Here is a 24,451-nt window from a genome sequence, read left to right on the forward strand (position 1 = left end):
ACTTACCATAAGATCTCATTCCTGGTCAGAAAAGTCAGCGCCTGCAATTAATCACAGAGCCATCAATCTCAGAGTCATAGGATTCTAGGAAACATGGAGGGGAGACCCAGATTCCCAGTTTTTTAAAGGGAGAACAAAAATATCAATTGGGCCTAAGTCACATAATGTTGTAGGCAGGGAACAGTTGTAATCCTCAGCTTCTTTTCTCACAGAATCATTTAGGAATGGGACAGGTTCTTTTTAAAGAGAGTACCAGGATTCAAATATGACATGGGACAAAATCAAGGATTAGATATAGGGATCAGGTTAAGACTGTGAGAGCCTTAAGCAACAAGTGAAGGGATGGGAAAGGGGAGGGGTGAGACTGAAGGGACTGATCTATTCTAGATGAATTGTTCTAAAACTTTTTGGTCCTAGAATCATTTTTCATTCTTAATAATTATTGATAACCCTCCAAAGGACTTTTATGTAAGATATATCTAATAGTAGTTACTGTATTAGAAATTAAAATGTCTTAGTATTATTATGAAAATAGTTATTGTTTTGGTTTTTTTTTTTGCAAGCCCCCTGAAAGGGTCTTAGATATTCTCCAGGCTATATTTTGAGAATCACTGGTCTAAAATCATCATGAAGCATCAGAAGCTTGAGCAAGGCTTATCTTTCCTTCACTAGCATTTCTTTAGAACTTTGGGCATATGGCTGGAGGTGGTCCAGGGGACAGCATTACCAGCCCTACCCACCTGATATTCCTCCAATTCCTCCCAGGTCATGGGGTGCGTTATACACTGACCCATGCTATCTCTTGTGGCTTTTCTTTCTGCCTGAAGTTAGTACTGTAGCACCCCACGTCCTAGTGGGAACCTTCTCTCTCCAGCTCTCCAGTGTATGGTCACTGATTGGCCTGGTTACCATGGTGACACTCCATTCCACTTCCTGCCTATTCTATCTGGCATGAAGAATAAAGGGCCAAGAGTGAAGGAGATCAGATTTTTTTGGTTCCCAAGTTTTTTAGGCCCTTATGCTCAGCAGACTTGGTGCTAGTGGGCTTTCCCTAAATCTTGAAAGGAACCATCTGTTTACATCTTAGAGCCATAATCCTGAAATCAAAAGGGCTTTTCAGGGATCACCCAGTACATCTTCCTACCTTGAGGCTGAACTTGAACCCAACACATTTCTGCCAAATGGATATTATCAATCTATTTACAGCTCTATGAGGTATTACATACCATTTCAGTATTGCTATATTATCTCTCTTGACATATACCTCTCATGAGATACAATTTTGACCCATTTTGTGTCCTGTTGTCCCATTTGCATTCTGGGAAAAGTCCCAGAGTAACATATCCATTCATTTCTTGAATTCCTAGAGGTACAGAGTATATCACTAGATACTTAGAGAAAGACTTCTACCTTTTTTTCCCCTTAAAATTGAAAATTAAAGTCTTCAGGTTTTGCAACTCATATAGCCACCAGTGTGTATGTGGAAATATCAGTATTTAGTACAAATCTAAATGGACTGATAATCCCCCAAAATCTGAAGTCTTAGCACTCCAGGCCCTGTGACTTCATTTAGCACTCAACAGCTCAAAGCCCACATAGATGGACCAGATGCAATGAATAAGATAAAAGGTTCTACCTCTGACTTCAAGGAATGTAAAGTATAGTAGGAGAGATATGAGATATATGCTATTTAGCAGAAATTATAATTCCTTTTGATAAATACTAAACTCCTACCAGATACTGACAGTAGAGTCAGTCTGTGGTAGGTGAGCTAGGAGTAAAAAAGAACTGATTTAAAATTCCACATTTGTATCACTTCACACTTATCAGAGTGGCTAATATGATTTTTTTTAAAAAGGAGGGATGTGGCAAAACTGGGACATTAATGCCTTGTTAGTGGAGTTATGAACTGATCCAACCGTTCTAGAGGACAATTTGAAACTATGCCCAAAAGACTATAAAACTGTGCATACATTCTGATCCAGCAATACTCCTGCTAAGTCTATATCTCAAAGACAAAAAATCAAGGGGAAAGAACCCATTTGTACAAAAACAAAAATAGTGGTGGCTAAGAACTGGAAATCAAAAGAATGCTCATCAAGTAGGGAATGGTTAAACAAGCTGTGATATATGGTTATAGTGGATCATTAGTAGCACAAGAAATGACAAGCAGGATGATTTCAGGGAAATTAGGAAAGACTTACATGAACTGATGCATAGTGAAGTGAACAGAACCAGTAGAACACTGTAAACAGTAACAGTGATATTATTCAGTGAAGAACTGTGAATAACTTAGCTATTCTCTGCAATATAATATCTTGGATATTCCAAAGGACTAATGATGAAGCATACTAATTGCCTGTTAGGTTCTTACTAAGTGCTAATGAGATAATGAGATATTAGGTTCTTACTAAGTGCTAAGTCGGTACTTGACAATTCTCTAGTTTGGGCCTTTACTGGGGAAGAGCTTGCATGCTTAGGAGGAGCAAGTTCATTGGTTGAAGTAATTTTTCCCAGAAGCCCTTGCGTTATCCCTCGCCCATTCTCTGGGAGGATAAAAGAGGGAAATCACTTCTCTGGACCAGAGTTAACGGCAACTGTCTGGAGACAACGGTTCTCTACAGGAAGAAGAATCTGTCCGAGAGATTTGAGTTGACACAGCAGATCTCCTCCCAGAGAGCGATCGGCAGCTTCTGGAGACAATAGCACGTTACAATTGCCTCCAGAGAAAGAAATGATATTAACTGAATAAAGGCAGAAGCATATTATTTTTCACTTTTTTTTAATTTGAATCTTCTTGTATGAAATTACTAATATGTGATATTTTACATAATTGCACATGTATAATCTATATCTGATTGCTTACCATTTTAGGGAGAGTAAAGGTGAGGCAAGAAGGTAAAGACAGAATTTGGAACTCAAAACTTTAAATAAATAATGTTTTTTTAAATGGGAAAAAATGGGAAATTAAATCTCACTTCTATACTTACTATCAGTGTGACTGTGACAAGTTACTTTTTTATGTACCTTTACGTTCTTCAAGCAACTCCCTTGGACCTTAGATGACCACATGTGTTTTTGAAGGGAGTTCCCACACCAGAAGTTCCCTAAACTGACAACTGCATATATACAAGACATCGTGCTAGATTCTAGGGATAGATCAAGAAGACAAAATGCAATAAGTCCTCTAGAATCTTATATTCTGCTGAGGGGTATATGACATGGGCACAGATTAAATATAATAACTACAAAACCAAGAATTTGAAGAGGGAGAAAATCCTTGAAACTATAGGCTGGGGGATGGGCAGATAAGATGAGCTTTAAAAGAAGAGGATTATGAACAGTAGAGATGAGAAAGGAATACATCCTAGTTAAGGAATACAGATTATGTGAATGGATGGAGACAGAAAAAGGAACATTTGATTTTCTCAGTAAACATGGAAGTCCTCTGTTTAGAAAGGGGGAGGATTCTAAAAATCTGGAGAGAAAAGAACTCTGCAATAGCCTTGGTGGAGAAGCAGGACACCTTCATTCTGGTCACCGAACTGTCAATAACTCATCTCATCCCATCTGTGATGTAAGAATTAGCATTTCTTAGTGTCAAAAAAGCACGAGCTCAAGTCTTGCCTCTGACACATGCTAGTTGTGTGGCCACAAGTAAATCACTTAAGTTCCCAATCCCACCACAAAAGGGGCAGTTAGAGGGTGAAGTGAAGAGAGTACCTAGCCTGGAGACATAAAAACCTGAGTTCAAATCCAGCCTCAGACGTGTATTAGTTGTATGACCTATGCAAATCATTTAATGTTGTTTGTCCAAATCCTACCCATCTTTCAAGGCTTAGTTTGAATGCCTTTTTTTCATGCATGTCCACTCCCTCTATTTAGTCTCTAGAATGGGCACCCCCTGAGAAGAGAAAAATTTAATACAAGATCCCAACCAGACATAACTGTCATTGACCTGTTGTTCTCTGAACCTGATTTCTGTGGTAGAATGATATCAAAATTAGAAAATTAATTAGAAAAATAGAATAACCAAAAAATACCATCTTCTATCTTATTTTTATCAGAAAGAGATGTCACCCCAATATTTCTTTTCTTTTTTTACATGTACCATAACAACTCTATTTAAATTGGTTTCATCTACTGGAGAACTTTGATCATGAATGGCTGTTTTAAAATTTTGTTCAGTTCTAATAAAAGAATGGTAATAATTACAGCCACAAAAAAGAAAAAGAAAATAGAATAAGAGAATGTCAAAAATGAAAGGAACCATAGTCAACTTTTCTTCCTATAGTAGAGGGCACAAAAGCCCATAAAGCTGAAATTGCTTGGTGAGAGACACACAGTGGCAAGGCAGGGTTGCAATCCGTGGTTTCCATGGTTTCTTCCACTACACTGTCTCATGTAGAGTCCTTCTTGGGACCACTTGTCTAAGGTAGAAACCTGGATCATAAGATTCTAGACTCTGTTCTGATTTCTTCCCTTCAATCTCTAAACACAATTAAAGTTACTAGAACCTTCTGACTTCCAACCAGGATGAGATCTTAAAGAACTTGTATCTAAATACTCATGTTAAGGCTAAATACTATGTCAGGGCTAGTAGCTAAGAGGCAGAGAAACAAGAATGGGCTAAAGGTAAATTGAAGTTATTGTTGAGAGCCACTTGTTAAATTTTCAGGGTTAGCATTTGCACCTTGGGAAGAGGCAAAAGTTATAAATCAGGGTTTTGCTTGTTTTATTGATTGTCTGGATTGATTGGATATATTTAAACAATATCAGATTGCTTGCTGTGCTGGAGGGGAGAGGTAAAATAAGGAGGGAGAAAAATTTGCACCACAAAGTCTTATGAAAATGAATGTTGAAAACTCTCTTTACATGGATTTGGAAAAACAAAATACTATCCAAAATAAAAAATAAAGTGATGGAGAAAATCTCAATAATGCAAAAAAAGGAAAAGTAGTTAGTGCATGAGGATCTGGCTATTAAATATTTACCAGCATTTCTCTGCAGTTGAATCTGACACCCATATAGGATTTTGAACTAGAAGGGATTTTAGTGACAATCCTGTCCAACTCCCTTGTTTTATACAGAAACTTAGGCTACTCATTGTTTCTCCTTTGTTCTCAAGGAAGACCATGGCATCAGGGAGGAGATGCGACTTAGGTGAGAGAGGTTGTGCAAAGTCACCAGCCTCACTTTCCCCTCCAGAGGCATCTGGCCCCAGAGGCAAGATATAGATCAGGATAACTGGAGATTGTCCTGGATGCAGTGGGAGACCTGGGCCTTTTTACTCTAAGGTCTTTAACAGGTCTCAATTTGATTGAAGCAACACCCATTCAGTGCTTAAGGCTAGGTGAGAAACGAGAAGACCAAAGTCACACAGGTAACAGCAGAATTAGGATTTAAACCCAGGTCTTTGGCCATCAAATCTAGCCCTATTTTCACTAACCCATACTGGTGGGCATTCAAGGGTGGAGTTTGTGGCAGCCCCAGATGGAAAAGATAAATCTCTAAGGTTCACATTTCTGATATGTAAATGCAAGACTGCCTAGAGAATTAGCCAAATATGGTGCTTGTCTTGTTGGTGGAATAGCTAATTTAGGGGGCTAGATGTGCAGGAGGCAGCCAGGGCTTGACTAATGACAGATGTGATCACATTCATAGGTTTCAATCCATTCTCCAAACAGCTACCCAAAGAATTATCTGAAAGCACATTTTAATTGTGCTATTTCCTCCCTCAAAGACCTTCAGTGATTCCCTATTGCCTTGAAGATAAGATATAAACTATTCAGCTTGGCATTTCAAGCCCTTCATAGTCTGCTTCAATCTATCTTTGCAGCTTTCTTCCCCCTTCCTATATCCCATTTTCTGGCCAATCTGACCCATTTGCAATTCCCTGAATTCAATATTCTGTCTCCCCTCCCTGTGCCTTTGCAAAGACAATATCCCTTCTCACTCTGATTCTTAGGATTCTTTGCTTCCTTTAAGGTTTAGCTTGTGAGCCACTTATTACAGAAAGACTGTCTTGAGCCCCTTAATTCTTAGAGTTTTCATTCTCTCCTCAAATTATCATGTGAGTAACTGTTTATTTGTAGCATCTACTGACTTATAGTGTTTACCTATATTTTTTGGTATATATTACCTAGTTATTATTTGTTTTGTCTCTGTATCCTGAGCACTTAAAAAAGTGCCTAACACACAATAAGCGCTTAATAAATAATTACTAATTGATTATTGGATTGGGTTATTGATCTAGTTGCAAGACTAGGCCCAGATGTTTTAGACAATTAGTAAGGGCTTGGACAGAGTTTGCTTAGGTGAACTGGGGATCAATGCCAAAGGCAAAACTGGAATGTATCAAGGTGGGGCAGCAACTTCTCATGAAGTTGGGCATACCAAGAAAGAACAATTTAAAAGTAGAAACTAAGGTTGGCTGACAAGCAAAACTAGCAGAAATTTAGTCAAAAACCTAAGTCAAAATCAGAATAGCCAAAAGGAAGTGATCTGGGGGCAGTGATATAGCTGAAAGCAACAACCGAGATATCTTCCAGGAAAGTGAGTTGTGTACTCTTTATAAATAATTCTCTTTATGTATGATATAATATGCATTATATTATATACATAATTATAATTATGTATAATATAAAGGGAATGCTATTCATAAAAATAATTCCCTTTTTAAAACAGTCTCAGGATTTCCCTTGCAGTATCCATGTCCCACATTAAAGGGGGCTAGTCAATGGAGGGGCTGAGCTCCATTCCAACAGTGTCTTGGGAGGCTGTGCTTCCTCCTAAGGTCAGGCACAGCTCTGCCAAAGCCAGAATGGCCTGCGGCAGTGCCTCCCAAATTTGTGGGGCCCAAGTTGTTCAAATCATCTCCTGGGGATGAAGCGACACCTGGGGAGGGAGGAGAGGTCGGTTTGTGTAAAGCAGGCAGGCAGAACAGCTGAGAAATTGTCCTAGAAAATGGGAATGTGATTAACAAAAAGGCTGCTGTTTAACCTATAAATATTACTCTCATTGAGCAAGAAAAGAGAGGGAAGGATAAGGAAGGAGCAAAGGAGGGAAAAAGGCAACAACAAGGGGAGAAATGTGTCCCAGTGGGCATTTGGGGGAAATGGCTGACAGAAAAAATAGGAAGAGTGAATTCAAAACAGATGTTCCTAATGTAGACTACCTCATACCATTCCTGCGTTAAAAGGAAAGCATGATGGGCATCCCTTCCCTTCTCTCTGGCTTAGTCTCTCTTGTCCTCCATAACCCTGAGAAGTGAGTGGCACAAATATTATTTCTATCATTTTACAGATTGGAAAACAGGTATTCAGAAAGGTTGTGACTCGACAAGGTCACTCAGCTAGGAAGTGTTAAAGCCGGAACTGGAACCAAGGTTTCCTGATTCCAGAACTAGTTCTCTTTCTTCTGTGTTGTTTCTTCTCAATGAAGATGACCCATCTAATCAAAATACTTCCTTCTTTCCCTCCTGCTGGCCATCCACAAAGTCCCTCTTTAATTATAGATGGAATCATTAGAGGCAGGTTAAGATGATGGAGTGGTTTCATTTATATTCCAGGGCAGCCCTGGGATGCCTCCAGCAGTAAGTGAAAATACTATAAGCTCTCTTTCTGTCTCTCCCCCTCTCCTTCTCTTCCTCCTCTCTCTCTCTCTCTCTCTCTCTCTCTCTCTCTCTCTCTCTCTCTCTCTCTCTCTCTCTCTCTCTCTCTCTCTCTCTCTCTCTCTCTCCCTTTCTTGTCTTCTTTCCCCAACTCTGTCCTGCATGCCTCTCTTGTCTCTGTCTCTGCCTCTCTGTCTCTGTCTCTCTGTCTGTCTCTTTCTTTCTTAATCCCCATCCCTATTTCTGTCTGTTAGCATCCCTGTCTCTTGCTTTCTGTCACTGTCCCTGTATCTACCATTGTATTCTTGTTTGTCTCTGTCTCCTTATCTGTTACTGAGACTTCTATTTCACCTCAAAAACAAGGAGGAACTTTATAACAAATACAACTGTTCAAAAATGGAGCAAGCTGCCTCACAGTATAATGAGCTTCCCGTATTTAAAAGTGTTCCAACAGAAGCTGGATCACTAATCATCAAGGATATTGTAGACGATATTCATGCACTGGGTGGGAGGTTGAACTTGACAGCCTCTAATTAAGCTCCTTGCTAAGTCTAAGACTGTGTTCCATCCTCATTTCCTTCTTGTGGGGAGACTAGGTAGCACAGTGGAAAGAGCACTGGGGCTGGAGTCAGAAGGACCTGAATTCAAATATGGCTTCTGACATTTAATAACTATATGATCCAAATTTCAACCTATTTTGCTTTAGTTTTGTCATTTATAAAATTAGGATATTAATAGCACCTATCTCCCAGGATTGTTACAAGAATCAAAAGATATAACAAATGTAAAGTATCTAGAATATAGTAAGTGCTTCATAAATGTTAGCTATTATAACCCCTTTTCAATCTCTCAGATTCTCTCTCTCTCTCTCCCTCTCTCTCCCTATCTCTGTGTGTTTTTGCCTTTGTGTACGTGTGTGTGTTTCCCTCTCCTATTCTTTCCCCAATTATAAACTAAGACTAGTTAGGGAATATAACTTCTGTGTAGACAGTAGAAACAGCCTTCTTTGGTTTTCTATTTTTTTGTACTAGCTTAAATTCTTCTAAGAACATAGACTTCTTAAGACTAACAGGGACTATTTAAGGTCCCTTGATATCAGAATCTGTTTCTAGGTATATAAAAAGGCATTGCAGAAGAATTAGATAAGCCAGTCAAGGGTGAAAGGAATATGTCCTTTTTTTGGAGTGTATAAGGAAAGGCATGAAGGGGAAGTCATGTGGCTTAATTAGAGATACTCAAAAGATTAAGAAGCACAGACAATAAGAAAAAGGTGTTACTAAGACAATTCCATGAGAAATCCTCTCACATTGGGCCCAGAACCTACCCTGCCATAGAGACTAACCCTTTAGTGGGTCTAAGAAAGGCCAGGGAAGCCATATAACCAAGAATGTCACAGAATCTCAAGCATAATAATCAATCTCTCTTCCTAGAGGCTCCTGGATCCAAGATGCTGGGAAGGTCAGGAGTTCTAAAGTTGTGACTGAATCATCTTGGAGATTATCAATCAATCAAAAAAATTTGTAAAGCCCCTACTATGTGCCAGGCACTATGCTAAATTGAACTGGAGATACAAAAACTGCTCTGAAAGAGCTTGCAATCTAAAGGGTAAAGTGACATGCAAACAAATATACATAAAGCAAGTTATATACAGGATAACAAGGAAATAATTGACTACTTAGCTGTTTAATAGGGAAGGTAGGGATCCTTCTCAGGCAGATCTGACTGACTTCCCCATTCTCATGTCACAGACTGGGGGAAACTTCTTGCCTAGAAGCTTCTAGCAGCAGCAAAACTCGAATAGCAAAAATACAGACATAGAAGATGATGGAGAGGGGGCAGACCAGGACAAGGTTGTAGCTGGCAGGGGGGAAGGCTGTGGTTGGGGAACAGACAACCTGTTGGTCACAATAAGACCCAACTGGGAAACACTGATCAGCTCAATGGTTAACGAATTATGTTTCTAGACAAACATGATGAAGCATGTTGCCCAGCTTCTAACGTACAGGTGATACATCAACATGAAAATGAGATATCCTTTTTCAGATATAACTAATGAAAAAGTTGTTTACCTTCCCAGGTCCTTCCCTCATCCCCCTTCCCTCATCTAACCCCCTTTAAAGAGGGTACACAGCATGTCAAATGTGGAGTCCATACCACCTTATGACCGTGGTCCTAATCTAGTGAGGGAGATGATAGTAAACACACAGAAAAGGCATGGAAAGATCTTGAAGTCCCTCTGAACTCTTCCAGTCATCAGCTTTGCCCTCTATGGGATAAGGAATCAGAAATTCAAGAACAAGAAGGAATGAGGATAGAACACAATCTTAGTGTTAGAAGGGAGCTTAATTAGTGGCTGTCAAGTACAACCTCCCACCCAGAGCGAGAATACCTTCCACAACATCCTGGATGATTAGTGATCCCGACTCTGTCGGAACACTTTTAGTGATAAGGAGCTCATTATGCTGTGAGGCAGCTTGCTCCATTTGGGGACAGTTGTATTTGTTATAAAGTTCCTTCTTGTTTTTGAAGTGAAACAGAACTCCTAGAAACTACTCTTCTCTCTCTCTCTCTCTCTCTCTCTCTCTCTCTCTCTCTCTCTCTCTCTCTCTCTCTCTCTCTCTCTCTTTTTCTCTTAATCTCCGTCTCTCTCTGTTTCTCTTTCTCTCTCTCTGTCTCTCTCTCTTTCTCTTTCTCTCTCTCTCTCTCTCTCTCTCTCTCTCTCTCTCTCTCTCTCTCTCTCTCTCTCTCTCTTTCCATCCCCCTCAGAAAAAATAAAAGCAAAATTCTAATAGCAAATATATACAGATGAAAAAACAAAATCTTATACTGGCCATGTCCCAAAATGTATGTCTCCTGCATCCAGAATCCTTTATGTTTTTATCAGATGGTAAATAACTGTTATCCTCACTGATCTTCAGGAATCATGGCTGGTCAATGCAGCAATCAGAATTCTTATCTCTCTCAAAGTGGTTTTATCTTTACAGCATTGTTATTGGAGAAATTTTTCTCCTGGTTCTTGCTTACTTCATTCTGTTATCAATTGGTATGAGTCTTTCCAAGTTTCATCTTGGGTTTTCTTATTAAAGATCTTCTGAAAAAAGTTCATGCTTATGTAAGATCAGCTAGAGATCATCTAACTGCTTCATCATACAAATAGGTGAACTGAGTTCCATAGATGTTAAAGATTTGTCCAAAGTCACCCAGCTAATTAGGGAGGAGGTAGGACAAGGTTTTCTCATTTCAAGTCCAGTGCTCCTTCCATAATACCAAAGCCCTGGAGCTTCCATGCTGAAGCAAAAGTAAATAATTCAACATAACAGAAATTAGATGCCAGTAGGGAAATTAATATAGAGGAGGCTGAATCAAAGGACTTCCTTTACAACTCTAGTCCACACTGATGTCTGCTTCTTCTGTCTCCTATCGAGCTTGATCCATAGATATTACACTGATTATGGCATCCTTCTCTAATGGGTCTAGTTCTATATTTTGGTGTCCTCCATATCATAGACTTGCAGGGTTGGGCAAATCCTAGAAGCTTCTCCTTGGAAGCCACCAGTCCTATGAAAAGAAGAATTAGAAGACATTTTGAATTTTAAAAATGTCAATAGCAGCAAGACAAACTCTTTCTCCCTAAGTCAAATAGACAGTTTAAAAAGAACAGAAATTCACAGAATTTCAGAATTGAAAGGGACCTCAGACATGATTTTGTCTAAGCCTTACTTGAACATGAATTCCTACTGAAACACTTTGTTTAAAAAACCTTATGAAATGTTTAACATATTTGATTACTTGCCAGCTAAAGGAGGGGGTGGGGGGAAGAGAAAAAAAAATTGGAACACAAGGTTTTGCAAAGATGAATGCTAAAAATTATCTATGCATATGTTTGGAAAATAAAAATCTTTAATTAAAAACTTCATGAAAATACATACATACAATAAATGAGTGAATAGACATAGATAGATAGATAGATAGATAGATAGATAGATAGATAGATAAATAGATAGATAGATAGATAGACAGAAAGAAGTAAAACATCATGGGGGAGAATTCACTTCCTCTTAAGGCAGCTCATTCCACTTTAAGATAGATTTAATTGTTTGTTTGGAGCAGCTAAGAGTTAGAGCTAGAGTCAGGAGGATCTGAATTCAAATGTGACCTCCGATGCTTACTAACTATGTGACCTAGACAAATCACTTAACTCTGTCTTAATTTCATTATCTATAAAATGAGCTGGAGAAGGAAATGATAAGCCACTTAAGTACCTTTGCCTAAGAAACCCCCAAGTGAGATCACAAAGAGTTGAGCATAACTGAAAAATGCTTGAACAAATTGTTAGGATGGATTTTTCTTATCTCTTTTACCCCTTTCAACATTCTAGTTCTGCTCTATTGGGCTAACCATACCAAAACTCTTATACAGTTCTTCAGATGCTTGAAGACAGCTACTATACACCCCTTGATTCTTCTTTTCTCACTACCAATTCTCATATGGCCAAGTTGCCATTCCCCTCATTGCCCAGGTAACTCATCTCTTGACATGTTATAATTTGTCAGTATCTTTTCTTCGTATTCTTCCTATTGTCTCTAGCCCCAAGAACTGAATGTAATATTCTTCATATGGTCTGACCAGAGTGCATCTCCCTTGTTAGAGATCCTATACCTCAGATTATCCTGCATTCTGCTTTAAGGTTTCTGTGTTACACAGTTGACTAATATTGGACCTATAAGTCCACCAAAACCCCCAGATGTATTTCACTTATATTTTTTCTAGCCTAGCCATATCTCTCCATCTCATACTCATGAAGTTGACTTTTGAACCCAAGTGAAACTTTATCTACCATTATATTTTGCTTTATTAGACTCGTTTTTATGTTTTACATGTTTTATAAGATTCATAAAACTCACAATTTTATCCTTCAGGAATTTTTGGGAAGATCCCAACAGTCATTCAATGAATTGGCTTTCCTTCAATGCTTTGTCATTCGCAGATTTGCTAATAATGCCATGGAGGCTTTTATTCCAATTATTGATAAGATTATCAAATAGCACAGATCCAAGGACAATTCCTTATCAAATCCTCCCTCCAATTTGACATTGGTCCAGTCATTTAACAAGTTTGAAAGCCTTCCTTTCCTTTTCCATCTCATTTTATAAATGAGGAAATTGAGGTAGAGTCAAGTTAAAACTTAACTACACTATCACTTAACTCCTCTAATTTATCTTATCCACAAAATAATATAAAAAACTGTGAGGTTTGCTATGGGTATGCTATATCTATAGCATTCCAGTGACCTAAACACGTCAAAAAATTAACCTGGCATATTCTGTACTTGAGAAAGCTATGCTGGCTCTTAATAATTTCTTTTTCCCTATCTAAATGCTTACAGGTTCTTCAATAATAGAAATTTGCTAGAAATTGATGTTGAGTAGGGTTCCCTCAAAGCTGTTCCATTTTCAGTCAAATATCCTTTAAGATCAATGTCTAGTCACTTTAGGGAGACTCGGGACCCAGATTGTCTCTTATTTACTTTTTATAATTTATAATCATGTCTTCGGAAACAACTTAATTTCTGTATATTTCTTGTATATTTCTCTTATTATTATTCCTTGATGCTCGCTTATCACTAATAGTATTGTACATTGGATTCAAGGCATGAGAAAAGACTCTTCTTGTGCTCATTTTTCTATCTTTTCTTGCTTGGTTTTTGTTGTTGTTGTTCTTTTTAAAAAATTCCACAATCCTAGCTTGGTCATTCCTCTCCTATCCATTCCTCAGCCACTCACATATTCTTTGGCTCTTTCAGCCTAGGCTTTGTGGTTAGCCATATGGATAGACATTCAGCCACTGGCTAGGCAGGTAGGATGATAGAAGAAGAGCTTAACTACTCTCCCTGCTACAGAGGAATACCCTTTCATAGTTTTCTCTTAGTCAGGACGAGTCTCGGCAATTACTATGTGGTTAAATTCGCTCCCTTGCATTAGAATCTTTTGCTTATTATCCATAATTGTACATTTATATATAGACATCTTAGGCCACAAATTTTATTTCTGGCTCTCTCCTTGGATACTCTGGTGAATTGCTTGTCCTCTGCAATATTATTCATTCTGTATTGTAATTGCCGCTCTCTCAAATGCATTTTTTTTTGATCAACAAATGATAAATACAATGAAATCTTGCATTCTGTAAACCTTTCTGGCAATTATATAAATATAAATACATGGTCTTCTATGGGAGATGGCTTGCAAAAGCTTACCTGTTCCCTTCTCATATTTTCATCAAGGATACTTGCCATATGCATATAGACCATTCTCATATTTTATAAAGAAGAAAAAACAGGCATATGAGTCAGCAATTTCTTATACTCCCTCAATCACTACTTGGGGTTACCATAATCTATCATTTTTCCTTTATCTTTGTATTTTCCTCTCTTTCCCCATAATATATCTTGTAAAACAAATCCTCAATCTTTTTAAGACTATTACCTTCTACATAAATTTTCTCAGGGTGTATTTGTACAGTGCTCTTCCTGACTTCATATTCTTAAGTGCTATTGTGATTTTCTTGTTCATTGAGGACTGAAGGGTTAAGCTCTAAATATTAAGGTTCTCTTGTCATGGATGATGAAAGTAGAGCATTATAGAAATGCTGACACATCAATTTGATTTTCCATCTCTTTATTGTCTTCCTATCAGTTTCATCTCTGAAAATTCTTGAGATTATGTGATGGAGGTGGGGGCATGTCTCATGCCAAGTTTTCTCTGGATTTATTTTTACTTTTCCACTTTTCACAGTGATATTCTGCCATCATTCTCTAGAATGTTTTACAAATGACTTTTTATTATAAACCATCATTTCCTTTGGGTTCTTCTGAATTCAAGGCTGGTGCTCTATCCACTGCGCCACCTAGCTGCCCCCTCATCATTTCCTTTGACTAATAATTTTTTTCCATTTGACAAGGAGATTAAAAGTTTGCTGTCTAAGTTTTGTTGGTTTCTGAGATCTTTAACATCTTCATTGTTAAGTTACTACCTTTTTTCCCAAATGTATCAACCATTATCTATTCTTAGTTTATTAAGCACTTACTATGTGCTAAACACTATACAAGGCATTAGGGAGACAAAAAAAAAAGTCCTTGCCCTCAAGGTGCTTACATTCTATTTGGAGAAGCAAACTATACACAGATATGTCCATACAAAATATGCACAAAGTAAATACATTATAATTTAAGGATAGAAGTACTAACCTTTGGAAAGATCAGATAAGATCCAACTAGGAGATGGTACATTGAACTTTGAAAGAAGGTAGAGATTTCTAAGAGAAAGAGAAAAGGAGATATAGTATATTTCAGGCATGAGGTACAGTCTCTGCAAAGGCATGGTAAGAAGAGATGAAATGTCAGAAGTAATTGTATATCATTCATCAAGCTATTCAGAGGGCTATGCTAAACATTATTCAAAACATAGACATTATAATCAGAAGACTGAGTTAAAAATCTAGTCTCAAACACTTAATAGCCATGTAACCCTGGGCAAGAGACATAATTTTTATCTGCCTCAGTTTCTCCAACTATAAAATGGGGATAATAATAGCATCTCTCCTAGAGCTGTTGTGAAAATAAAATCAAATAATGTTTGTAAAGTACTTAGTGCAATGTCTGGCACATAGTAGGTACTTAATAAATATCTTTCTTCCTTCCTTCCTTCCTTCCTTCCTTCCTTCCTTCCTTCCTTCCTTCCTTCCTTCCTTCCTTCCTTCCTTCCTTTTTTTTTCTTCCTTGCTTCCTCCTTTCTTTCCTTTTTTCTTTCATGTTTTCCTTTGTTTTCTTTCATTACTTCTTTTCTGAATTTTAGTCTCAACTTTGCCACTTCTGTTGTGACCTTGCATACATAAATCATTTCACCTCTCTCTATTCCAGTTTCCTCACCAGGAAAATAATGGTGATGACTTAGATGATCCCTAAGATCTCTTTCAGCTCTAGAATTTTTCTGATTCTATCATTCTAAGCAGGGTGAATAAACCACGTGATAGGGGGAAAAAAAACCCAACAACTGGGAGCTAATAAAAGCTAGCCAAGGATGGAGGTTGTTAAAAAAAAAAATTTAAGGTTTTGAAACATATGGAGACAAAACCAAAAAAGAGATCATTTTAAGAGAAGTAGGGTGGGGGAGAAGGAGTGGTAAGAAGAATCAGACTAGGGTCCCCTTAGAAATGTGGTAGAACAAAGACCAAGGTTAAGGACAGGAAGGGAGGGGCAGACACCAGAAATGCCAGAAGATCAAAGGATCAAAGATTTAGAGTGAGAAGGGATCCGTGAAACAGCAGGATTTGGTAACCAGCTGCAGGTGCAGTACCAACGACAGGGCATAAATAGAAACAAGCCGAATTTTATTTCTGTTCAGAAATCAGGATTTGTGTTAGAACCCTCCAGTAACAGCTCCACTGATGGTGATAGCAAGCTGTCACGTGGTCTAGTCACCCTGCTAGAGAATTAGAGGATCACATAAAATGCCAGAATTGGAAGGGACCTTAGAGATCACTGGGGGATCTGGGGGCTGGCTGGCTCTGATGCTTGGGACCTATGAAGTCTTGGACACATCATTCCCTTTTTCCTGGCTGCCTCTTCCTCTCCTGGAAAATGAGAGACCTGGGTGATCTCTGAGATGCTTTCCTGATCTCAATCTAGGATCTTGTGATTTAATCCAAGCCTTCATTTTCCTAGGGGGGAAACAGTCTCAAAGAGGTGAATTTGAACCATAATATTAAATTTTTTCACTGAAAGATTAAGGACATGATCATTATTCTCACTATAATAAAAGGCTACTATGAGATAAGAATAAAGCAGACAATTCTCCTCATCATTTACCCCCATTTAAGTTATTCTTTCTGAACCTTAGTTTCTCCATCCATAAAATGACCCTTAAGTTCTCTTTCAGCTTTAAATCTACAATCCTAGTGTGTATAAGACATGCCAGGGAAACAAAAGGAAAAAATGAAAGAGTTCTCCCTCTACACCTCAAAGAAACTCATATCCTATGGGGAAATTCAATATGGACTCAAATCCATCAATGGAAGGTAAATACAAAGTGAGAGGCAGTGATGAACACGACTTAAAAAGATGCCTTCAGAATCAGGAAAACCTGGGTTCAAATTTTGCCTCTTGAAGAGTCTTGGCTGGGTAACTGGTCAATTCAGTCAGTTTCTCAGGGTCCCAGACAACTCTTTAATACTAGGAGAGAATGATACTGATCTAAAACGTGATCTACAATTAGATTAAGAGTTTACTTATTTGGAGTTCTCCCATGCAAATGAAATTACAGGTTCAATTCAAAACTAAATGTTATCCCTTTGGTAGAAAGTGTTAACACCTGGGAGAATCAAGGAAGAACCTTTAATGCTTGAGGCAGCTTTGAAGGGGACTAAAGCTTCCAAAGAGGTCTAGTTGCAAGAGGGAGGACAGGGAGGGCAGAGAAAAGCATAAATTACCCTCTGGAGCCTTTACTAAAGGATGTGATGATTAAAAAGGGTCGAGAGACATAGTTTCTGGGTAATTTAATCATTTTATTAATAAGGCCAGCAGGTTATTACTAAAAGGATGGTCATTTGGCCGCCTCTCTTTTAGACCCAAGACATTTATGATAGAAGGTTCATAGTTTATATATATATATATATATATATATATATATATATGACATTATGTCACTGTGGACAGAGAGACTTATCTCTACACCCAGACTATCCCTCTTTCCCCCAGTTTTGGGTAATAATCTATTCAAAGAATGTATTCCTCAGCCAAGCCTGAACACCAATAGCTACTCCACTTAGGTGGGATCTGAACAAGAAAATTAGACAAATCCCATTATCATCAATGTCCTTCAAGAGACTGAACTTTTTTTAAGGGCCTTACAAAAAAGAGGAAAACGCTGTCTATTTTCAAATCTTTTATAATTAATATAATCAGCCAAGGGGAAGGTTCATGGGATCATAAGATTTCTTTTTTCTTTTGGAGGGAAAGGGGAATCATAAGAAGAACTGATAGTAGTTGTAGAAGAGGTCAACTGATCCTACATGATCATTTTGCAGATGAGGAAACTAAGGCCTAAAGAGTTAAATGATTTAAGTCAGAAATAGGAGTGAATTCAGGTCTTCTTGACTTTATGTCCAGCACCCTAGACACTATACCAGTAGGGTCTAGACTCTGAAGCTATTAAAAGCAAAAAGCAAAATAATTCCTGATCTCATTGATTCTAATGGGGGAAAAGAGAAAGTAGACAAAATACAAAATAAAAAGTAAATACAAAATGCAAATAAATACTAAATTAAAATAATGGTAAAAAGTGGATAGTAAGTTATAGCAGTGATAAGGATAACAATAGCTAACAGAACTTCCAAGTTTGCAAAGTGTATTGATAACTAGGGAAACTAGAAAAGGGACATGGAGGATTGGTTGCTGAGCTCCTATGTAAAGAAAACTAGAGATTCTCTGCAGCAGAAGTAAGAATAGTGCAGACTCACGTGATCATTTGTGCAAAGGCACAGGTGCACAGCTAGAATGACACATCCTGGGACTAACTAATAAACCCAAATGACTGGAACTGTGTTCAAAAGGAAGCAATATGGAATAAGGCTCAAATTCAACAAATATAAAACAGACTGGAGGCACTATTATCTCCAGCTTCCTATTATGTCCAAGAGACACTAGGGACACAGAGAACAAACAATGCTCGCCCTCCCTCAAGGTGCTTATGTTCTATAGGGCTGATCCAACCTGAAGGTAGATAAATTCTACAGGACTCGGGAGTGATGGGACAAAAGAAAAATCAAAGTGTGCTGGGAATATTTTAGGAGGAGAAAGGTGTGGGGAGGGGATCAGAAAAGCCTTTCTTGAGTGGGTGACACCTGGGCTGAGTCATGAAAGGAAATGATGCTTTTGAAAAGTAGAGATGAGGAATGAGGGCCATTTAGGCATTTAGGTGTGTGCGAATGTCTGGAGACAGGAGGCAGCTTGTTCAGGGAATAGCAAGTAGTCCATCCGGTTTGGTTGGATCATAGGATATACGAAGGGGAATGAATAATGGGAAATAAGACTAGACAGCTAGATGGGAGTAATTTTGCGGAAGTTCTTAGAACAGACTGAGGGGTTTGAAGTTTATTCTATAGAGGAGAGGTTTTAAATAGGAAAGGGGGATGGTCAGACCTGTGCCTGAAGAAGATTATTTTGGCAGCTGGGTGGAGGATGAACTGGAGTAGAGAGAGGCTTGAGGCAGGGAGACCAAGTATAAGGCTCCTGGAATAGTTTGGGAAAGAGGAAATGAAGGTCTGTTTTAGGCTAGGGATTATATGAGTGAGGAGAAAGGGAAGGTTGTTGACAAGAGAGAAGCAATAGAATTTGTCAATTAAATAATAATAATGATAATAATAACAATAATAATAGCTAACATTTATATAGTACTTACTATGTGCTTTATAAATATTATCTCATTTGACATTTAGCAACACTGGGAGATTATCCCCATCTTACAAAAGAGGAAATCAGAGACTAAATGACTTGACCAGGGTCACACCTCTAGTAGGTACCCAATGATCAAATTTGAATTCAGGTCATACTGATTTCCAGGCACAGCTTTCTGGATGAGGGGGACAAGAAGAGCTAAAGAGGGCTCTAGACTGTGAACTTGAGTGACTGAGAGGAGGATGGGAAACCAAAAGAATTAGGGAAATTTGGAGGGAGGGAAGATATAAGAAGCTCAGCCAGACAGAGCAGTGGAAAACTCATCTTGAGTTCAAGTCCTGCCTTAGACATTTACTAGCTAGATGATCCTGGACAAGTCACTTCATTCTGCCTCAGTTTCCTTATCTATAAAAATGAGCTGAAGAAGGAAATAGTGAAACCACTCCAGTATTTTTGAATCTCCAATGAGGTCACCAGAGTCACAATTGAAAAATGACTGAATCAGTGTAGAGAAAGAGATGTAGGATATAGGGTTTGTCAACGGACCCTTCCAAGGCCTTAGATTGTAAATTCTTCCTTCCTCCCGAAAAGCAAGCTCTTTCTCTGAATCTAGGCTCGAGTATTCCAATGCACTTAGGAACTCAGTGATGTAGATATTGGCAATGACATAGATGGCAGCCCATCTGTGACCATCGCTTCTGGACCACTCTCATATTAGGGCTCCAGTAAATACACCGTCCATCCAGCATCCTTGGTAGAGCAGATACCAACTGAATATATACACTATCCACTGGTTCTCCAATATGATATCACAGAACTGGAGTGACTGGATTCATAGGATCATAGATTTAAAATTGAGAGATACCTTAGAGGGAACTGACTCCAATCCCCTCCGTTTACAGATAAAAAGACTCAGGCTCAGAGAGATTAAGGGGCTTTGCCTATGTAAGCACATAGCTAGTGTGTGTCTAAGGTACCATTTGAACCCGTTCTTCCCAATTTCAAGCACAATACTCTCCCCTCTATACTATCATTCCCAAGGGTTATTACAGCATGGCGCAAGCTCTGGCAGGTCCGACCAAGCCGGAGAGGTTTCCAATATGGTCCCAATAACAGATTGTATCTGCTTATTTAGAACTAAATGAGCTAAGCAGGGAGAGGCCGGCCTCTCCCTCTTGGTAATGAATTAGTTCTTTATGGCCCTTTCTTCTTCTACAGTGATGGGAATAAAGTGGTAGTGCTAAGATTCATACAGGAATTTTTTTTTAAGACCATCCATTGTGTACAGTCGGTACTGAGTCTCATTTCACTTCGTAGCCCCCTCCATGCCTATGACAGTGCCCTGCACGGAGCTGGAGCAGAAGAGCTACTTGCTGGATAAAAACAAAGTTGAGGGTAGGATAGAATGGGGATGTGATTGGGGGGTGGAGGAGGAAATTGGCAACTAGAATTTACAAGAAGTGCTGAAAATGCCTTGGATCTGAATCAGAGTCAGAGAAAAGTGTGAAGTCTCTGGGGTCTACGCAAATGGAAAATTCCTGTTCTGTGTCAATGGGTTCACCTGGCCAAGCAGTGACAACCAGAAAGCCAGAAGCAGACCAGCAGGCCCCACTGTGTGTTTAGACAGTGCTTTCCTGGCTGGCCAGAACACTGTCTAAATCTTGTTTACTCTTCGTGAGGAAACTAGGGGGTGGGGGAGAGGTGTGTTGTCCAAGCTGGAATCTCAGTAAGCTTTCTTTTTTTCAGAGTACCAAAAGGACTTACCATCCACTACCTGCTAATTTGTCAGAACCCACCTGCATCCCAAATCATAGACATCATAGATTTGGGGTGAGAAAGAACGTCAAAGGTTATCTAAAGCAGGGCTTTTGGAACTCTTTCTACTTGAGACCCCTTTTTGCCTGAGAAATTCTTACATGACCCCAGGGATGTAGATATATAAATCAAACATGTACTGATAATAAGCCATAATTTTGCAACCTTCATATTCTGTTACACACACCCATATAGGGTCACAACCCACAATTTAAGAAGCTTTGATCTAATTCTACCCTCTTATTTTATAGATGAGAAAACTGAGGCAAATAAAGGGATTAAAGTAGTATGTCCAAACTTGTAAAAGATGAAAAAGCTCTGGGATTCAAACCCAGTCCTGTGACTTTACCATACTATTGTCCCTCTCTCCTTCTCTTTTTCTCCGTCACTTTGCCCCATATCCCTATATCGGGTTACTCATCCCAACCATCCACTCGCCCACTCTTTCTGATCCTGAGTCCTCAAGACCATCACAATCTTCCTGTGGATACAAACCCAGCATTTTCCCCACTGCATTTTTGCCTCTCCAAGGTCTGGAATCCATGATGAGACGGTAGCCTTCTACCTTAACACACAGTAGCAAAGGAAATTTTCTTCTACAGTGATTGAGAAAGGTGAAGCTATAGCTAGAACCAGTATGGGCTTCAGGTATCAGCTGGAAGGATGCAGAGGTAACTCCATGCTGACCTCTATAAACACTTCTCCTTCTCCCCTCCTTCACAAAGAATATTTGGTCTCTAAGCTTCCTTCTGTTACTGGAGCACTTCTCACATAACTTCCTCCTCCGGTGCTCAAATCTGAGCTTCTTCCTGAAGACATCACATCACTTAGCATCCCCTCCAAGTCTGGCTGCTCCTTTCACATCCCGGACACCCAGAAGGAGAGGTGGGGGCTGCCATACTCCTTGCTCCTCACTCCTTCCAGATTTTCTTTCTGCTACATCATTCCCCAACCAACTCCCCTCCTTTCAAGGTCACTCCATACCCTCCATACAAACACATCCTTATTTCTGTCATCTATGATTGCCCAGGTCATTTTCTCTCTTCCCCCAATAAGTTAAGTAACTGGCTCATGGTCTTCTCAACCCCAACACTTGCCATCTTTGCACACCCTAGCCTCCTAGCTCCTCAACCTTTCAACTTCCATAATCTCTTTCTTCAATCTACCCCAATCTTACTCAATCATACCCAAGAATGATTCCTTAAGACAACATCCTTCTCTCCAAATTCAAGTGAACTAACTCCTGACTCTTAATTATGACTCTGACTAAGAGAAATAGTTCTGGATGCTTCTTCAGACCCCTTAAACTTAAGGCTTGTTCTGAGTCAGGCCCAGAGACTTTTCCCATCAGACTGTGCCTGGGGGTGATGGAACTCAGAAGACCAGTGCTATATCTAGGGCTGGACCAGTGTTAATGAGACAACCCAGGGATAGAGGCTGGGAAACCCAAGCCTGAGGTAGGATAGAGATAAGACAGGCACCTGGGACAATGACAGAGCTGGAAAACCTTAGCAGAAAAGTCAGGCCAGACAAGAAAGATTATAGTCAATAAGAAATCCATAAACCTGTCCTCCAATTCTCTAATTTACCTTATAGTTTTTGAATATTTATATATACATTAAAAACTATCCAGCTAGATTGTGAATTTTTAAAAGAGCTAGGACCAAGCGTTGACTTTTTATTTTTAACAATAGCCTTTTATTTTCAAAACACATGCAAAGGTAGTTTTCACCATTCTCCTTTGCAAAACTTTGTGTTCCAAATTTTTCTCCCTTCCTTCCTCCCACTCTCCTCCCCTGGACAGCAAGTAATCCAATACCGGTTAAATATATGCTATTCTTCTAAACATATTTCCACATTTATCATGATGCACAAGAAAAATCAGATCAAAAAAAGGGAGAAAGAAAAAAAGCAAGCAAACAACAACAAAAAAGGTGAAAGTACTATGTTTCAATCTACACTCAATCACCAGTCTATGGGAATTGGCCTGAATCATCTTATTACTGAAAAAAGCTGACTGTCTTTCTATCTCCTCTGGCACCTTGCAAGGTGCCCTGTACATTATAAGTGCTTGTAAGTGATAGTAGGAATGAATGAAGTTTGGAGCTTGGTTCAATTAAAAGAGCATTGGATCTGGGATTAGGAGCACAGGGTTCTAATCCTGCTCTGCCAATATCTGTTGATTTCAAACAATTAAACACCCTTTTCAATTTCACAGAATCTCCAAATTGTAGAGATTAAACAGCCAGAATAACTCATAGATAAAAGGAATCTCTGTAATAATATACCCAGCAAATAATCATCCATCCCGATTTCCTGTAAACAAAAGGAAAGGGGGTGGGAGGATGGGCTAGATGATTCCCAAGGTTTCCTTCAGCTCTAAAAACATCAGTGATTTTCTAGGCCTTTCTGTGTTTAACCAGCAGCAGCCCCTCCACCCAAGAGACCTGCCCTCCTCTTATCAAGTCTCTTGTGTGTCCATGAGTATGTGTGTGTGTGCACGTGTACACACATGTCTCTGAAATAAGGCCACCAATCCATCCATTCATAATCCAGGAAGCCTATGATGCAAAGATGGATTTTAAAAATGTTTATGAAAATGAAAAAAAATGCTTAGGAAAGAATTTAATCTCTGTCTGAAGTGTCCTGTTTCAGAAGCAGGTTAATATCTTGATATCACTCCCTCTCTCTCTCTCTCTCTCTCTCTCTCTCTCTCTCTCTCTCTCTCTCTCTCTTATTAATCCTTTTTCTATTTCATTCAAAGAGGATTTGGAATTCTCAATTCCAGTTAAGAATCTGAGGAGACAAGATATTTTTCCTTCTATTATCTACTCTATAACCCCAAGACCTTTCTCGGTCTCTTATATGGGATTTGAAAATGAGATATCTAAAGTCTGGTCTCTGCTCAGAAACAGGAATAATTTCATGCCTCAGTTTCCCTTTCTGGGCATCCATATTTCCAGCCAGTTTTCTAAGCTTCTTTTTTGATAATCTTTCTCTTTCTCCCTACTTCCTGCCTTGGATGGCAGTAAAGTTGTTGGCCTAGGTGGTGAATCAAGGCTTAGTGACTCATATCAAAGTAATGGAAGATTAAAAAAAAAAAAAAAAACAATTTGCAATTTAAGGAAGTGGAATGATTTTGCCTGGAGAAGAAAAGGTTGAACAGACCAATAATAACAATCCTCAGAAGGATGATTATGAGGATGATAACCAGAGATGTGAGTGGGGTGGGCCTTTAAAAAAATAATCTAATAGCAAGCATGTCTATAGGACGTTAAGACTTGCAAAGCACTTTACCTATGTTATTATCTTCATTTTATAGATGAGAAAATGAGGCTGAGGGGGTTTGGTTATCTTCAGCAAGAGTCAGTTGCCTATTTACTGTGGAATTGAGTTGCCTCCCACTCTTTGCTTTGGGAGGTCATCTCTGCTCTAGGATCTGGTGATTAGTATTAGCTACAAATATAATCAGATTTCACAGGAACAGTCCAAGATTGATCGGATCCATACATTCGGCAGAATCTGGCCAGCCCTCTGAGGGTTACACCCAATTCCACGAAACTGCCCGGCTACTT

General features: G+C 39.0%; 1 protein-coding gene across 2 annotated transcripts in view; it reads right to left on the reverse strand.

Moving 5' to 3' along the window:
- The window catches only part of CIB4 (calcium and integrin binding family member 4), an 87,023-nt gene extending 86,141 nt beyond the window's left edge, over nt 1-882 (reverse strand). For both annotated transcript variants that reach the window (XM_074297315.1, XM_074297314.1), the window contains exons 1-2: nt 741-882; nt 7-41 (exon numbers count right to left, since the gene is read on the reverse strand). In XM_074297315.1, the coding sequence (XP_074153416.1) occupies nt 7-41; nt 741-794 (89 nt within the window). In that variant the 5' untranslated portion in view covers nt 795-882. The remainder of the gene's footprint in view (nt 1-6; nt 42-740) is intronic.
- Nucleotides 883-24,451: the final 23,569 nt, after the last annotated feature.

The sequence above is a fragment of the Sminthopsis crassicaudata genome, chromosome 3, assembly GCF_048593235.1.
Source record: "Sminthopsis crassicaudata isolate SCR6 chromosome 3, ASM4859323v1, whole genome shotgun sequence".
NCBI lineage: Eukaryota > Metazoa > Chordata > Mammalia > Dasyuromorphia > Dasyuridae > Sminthopsis > Sminthopsis crassicaudata.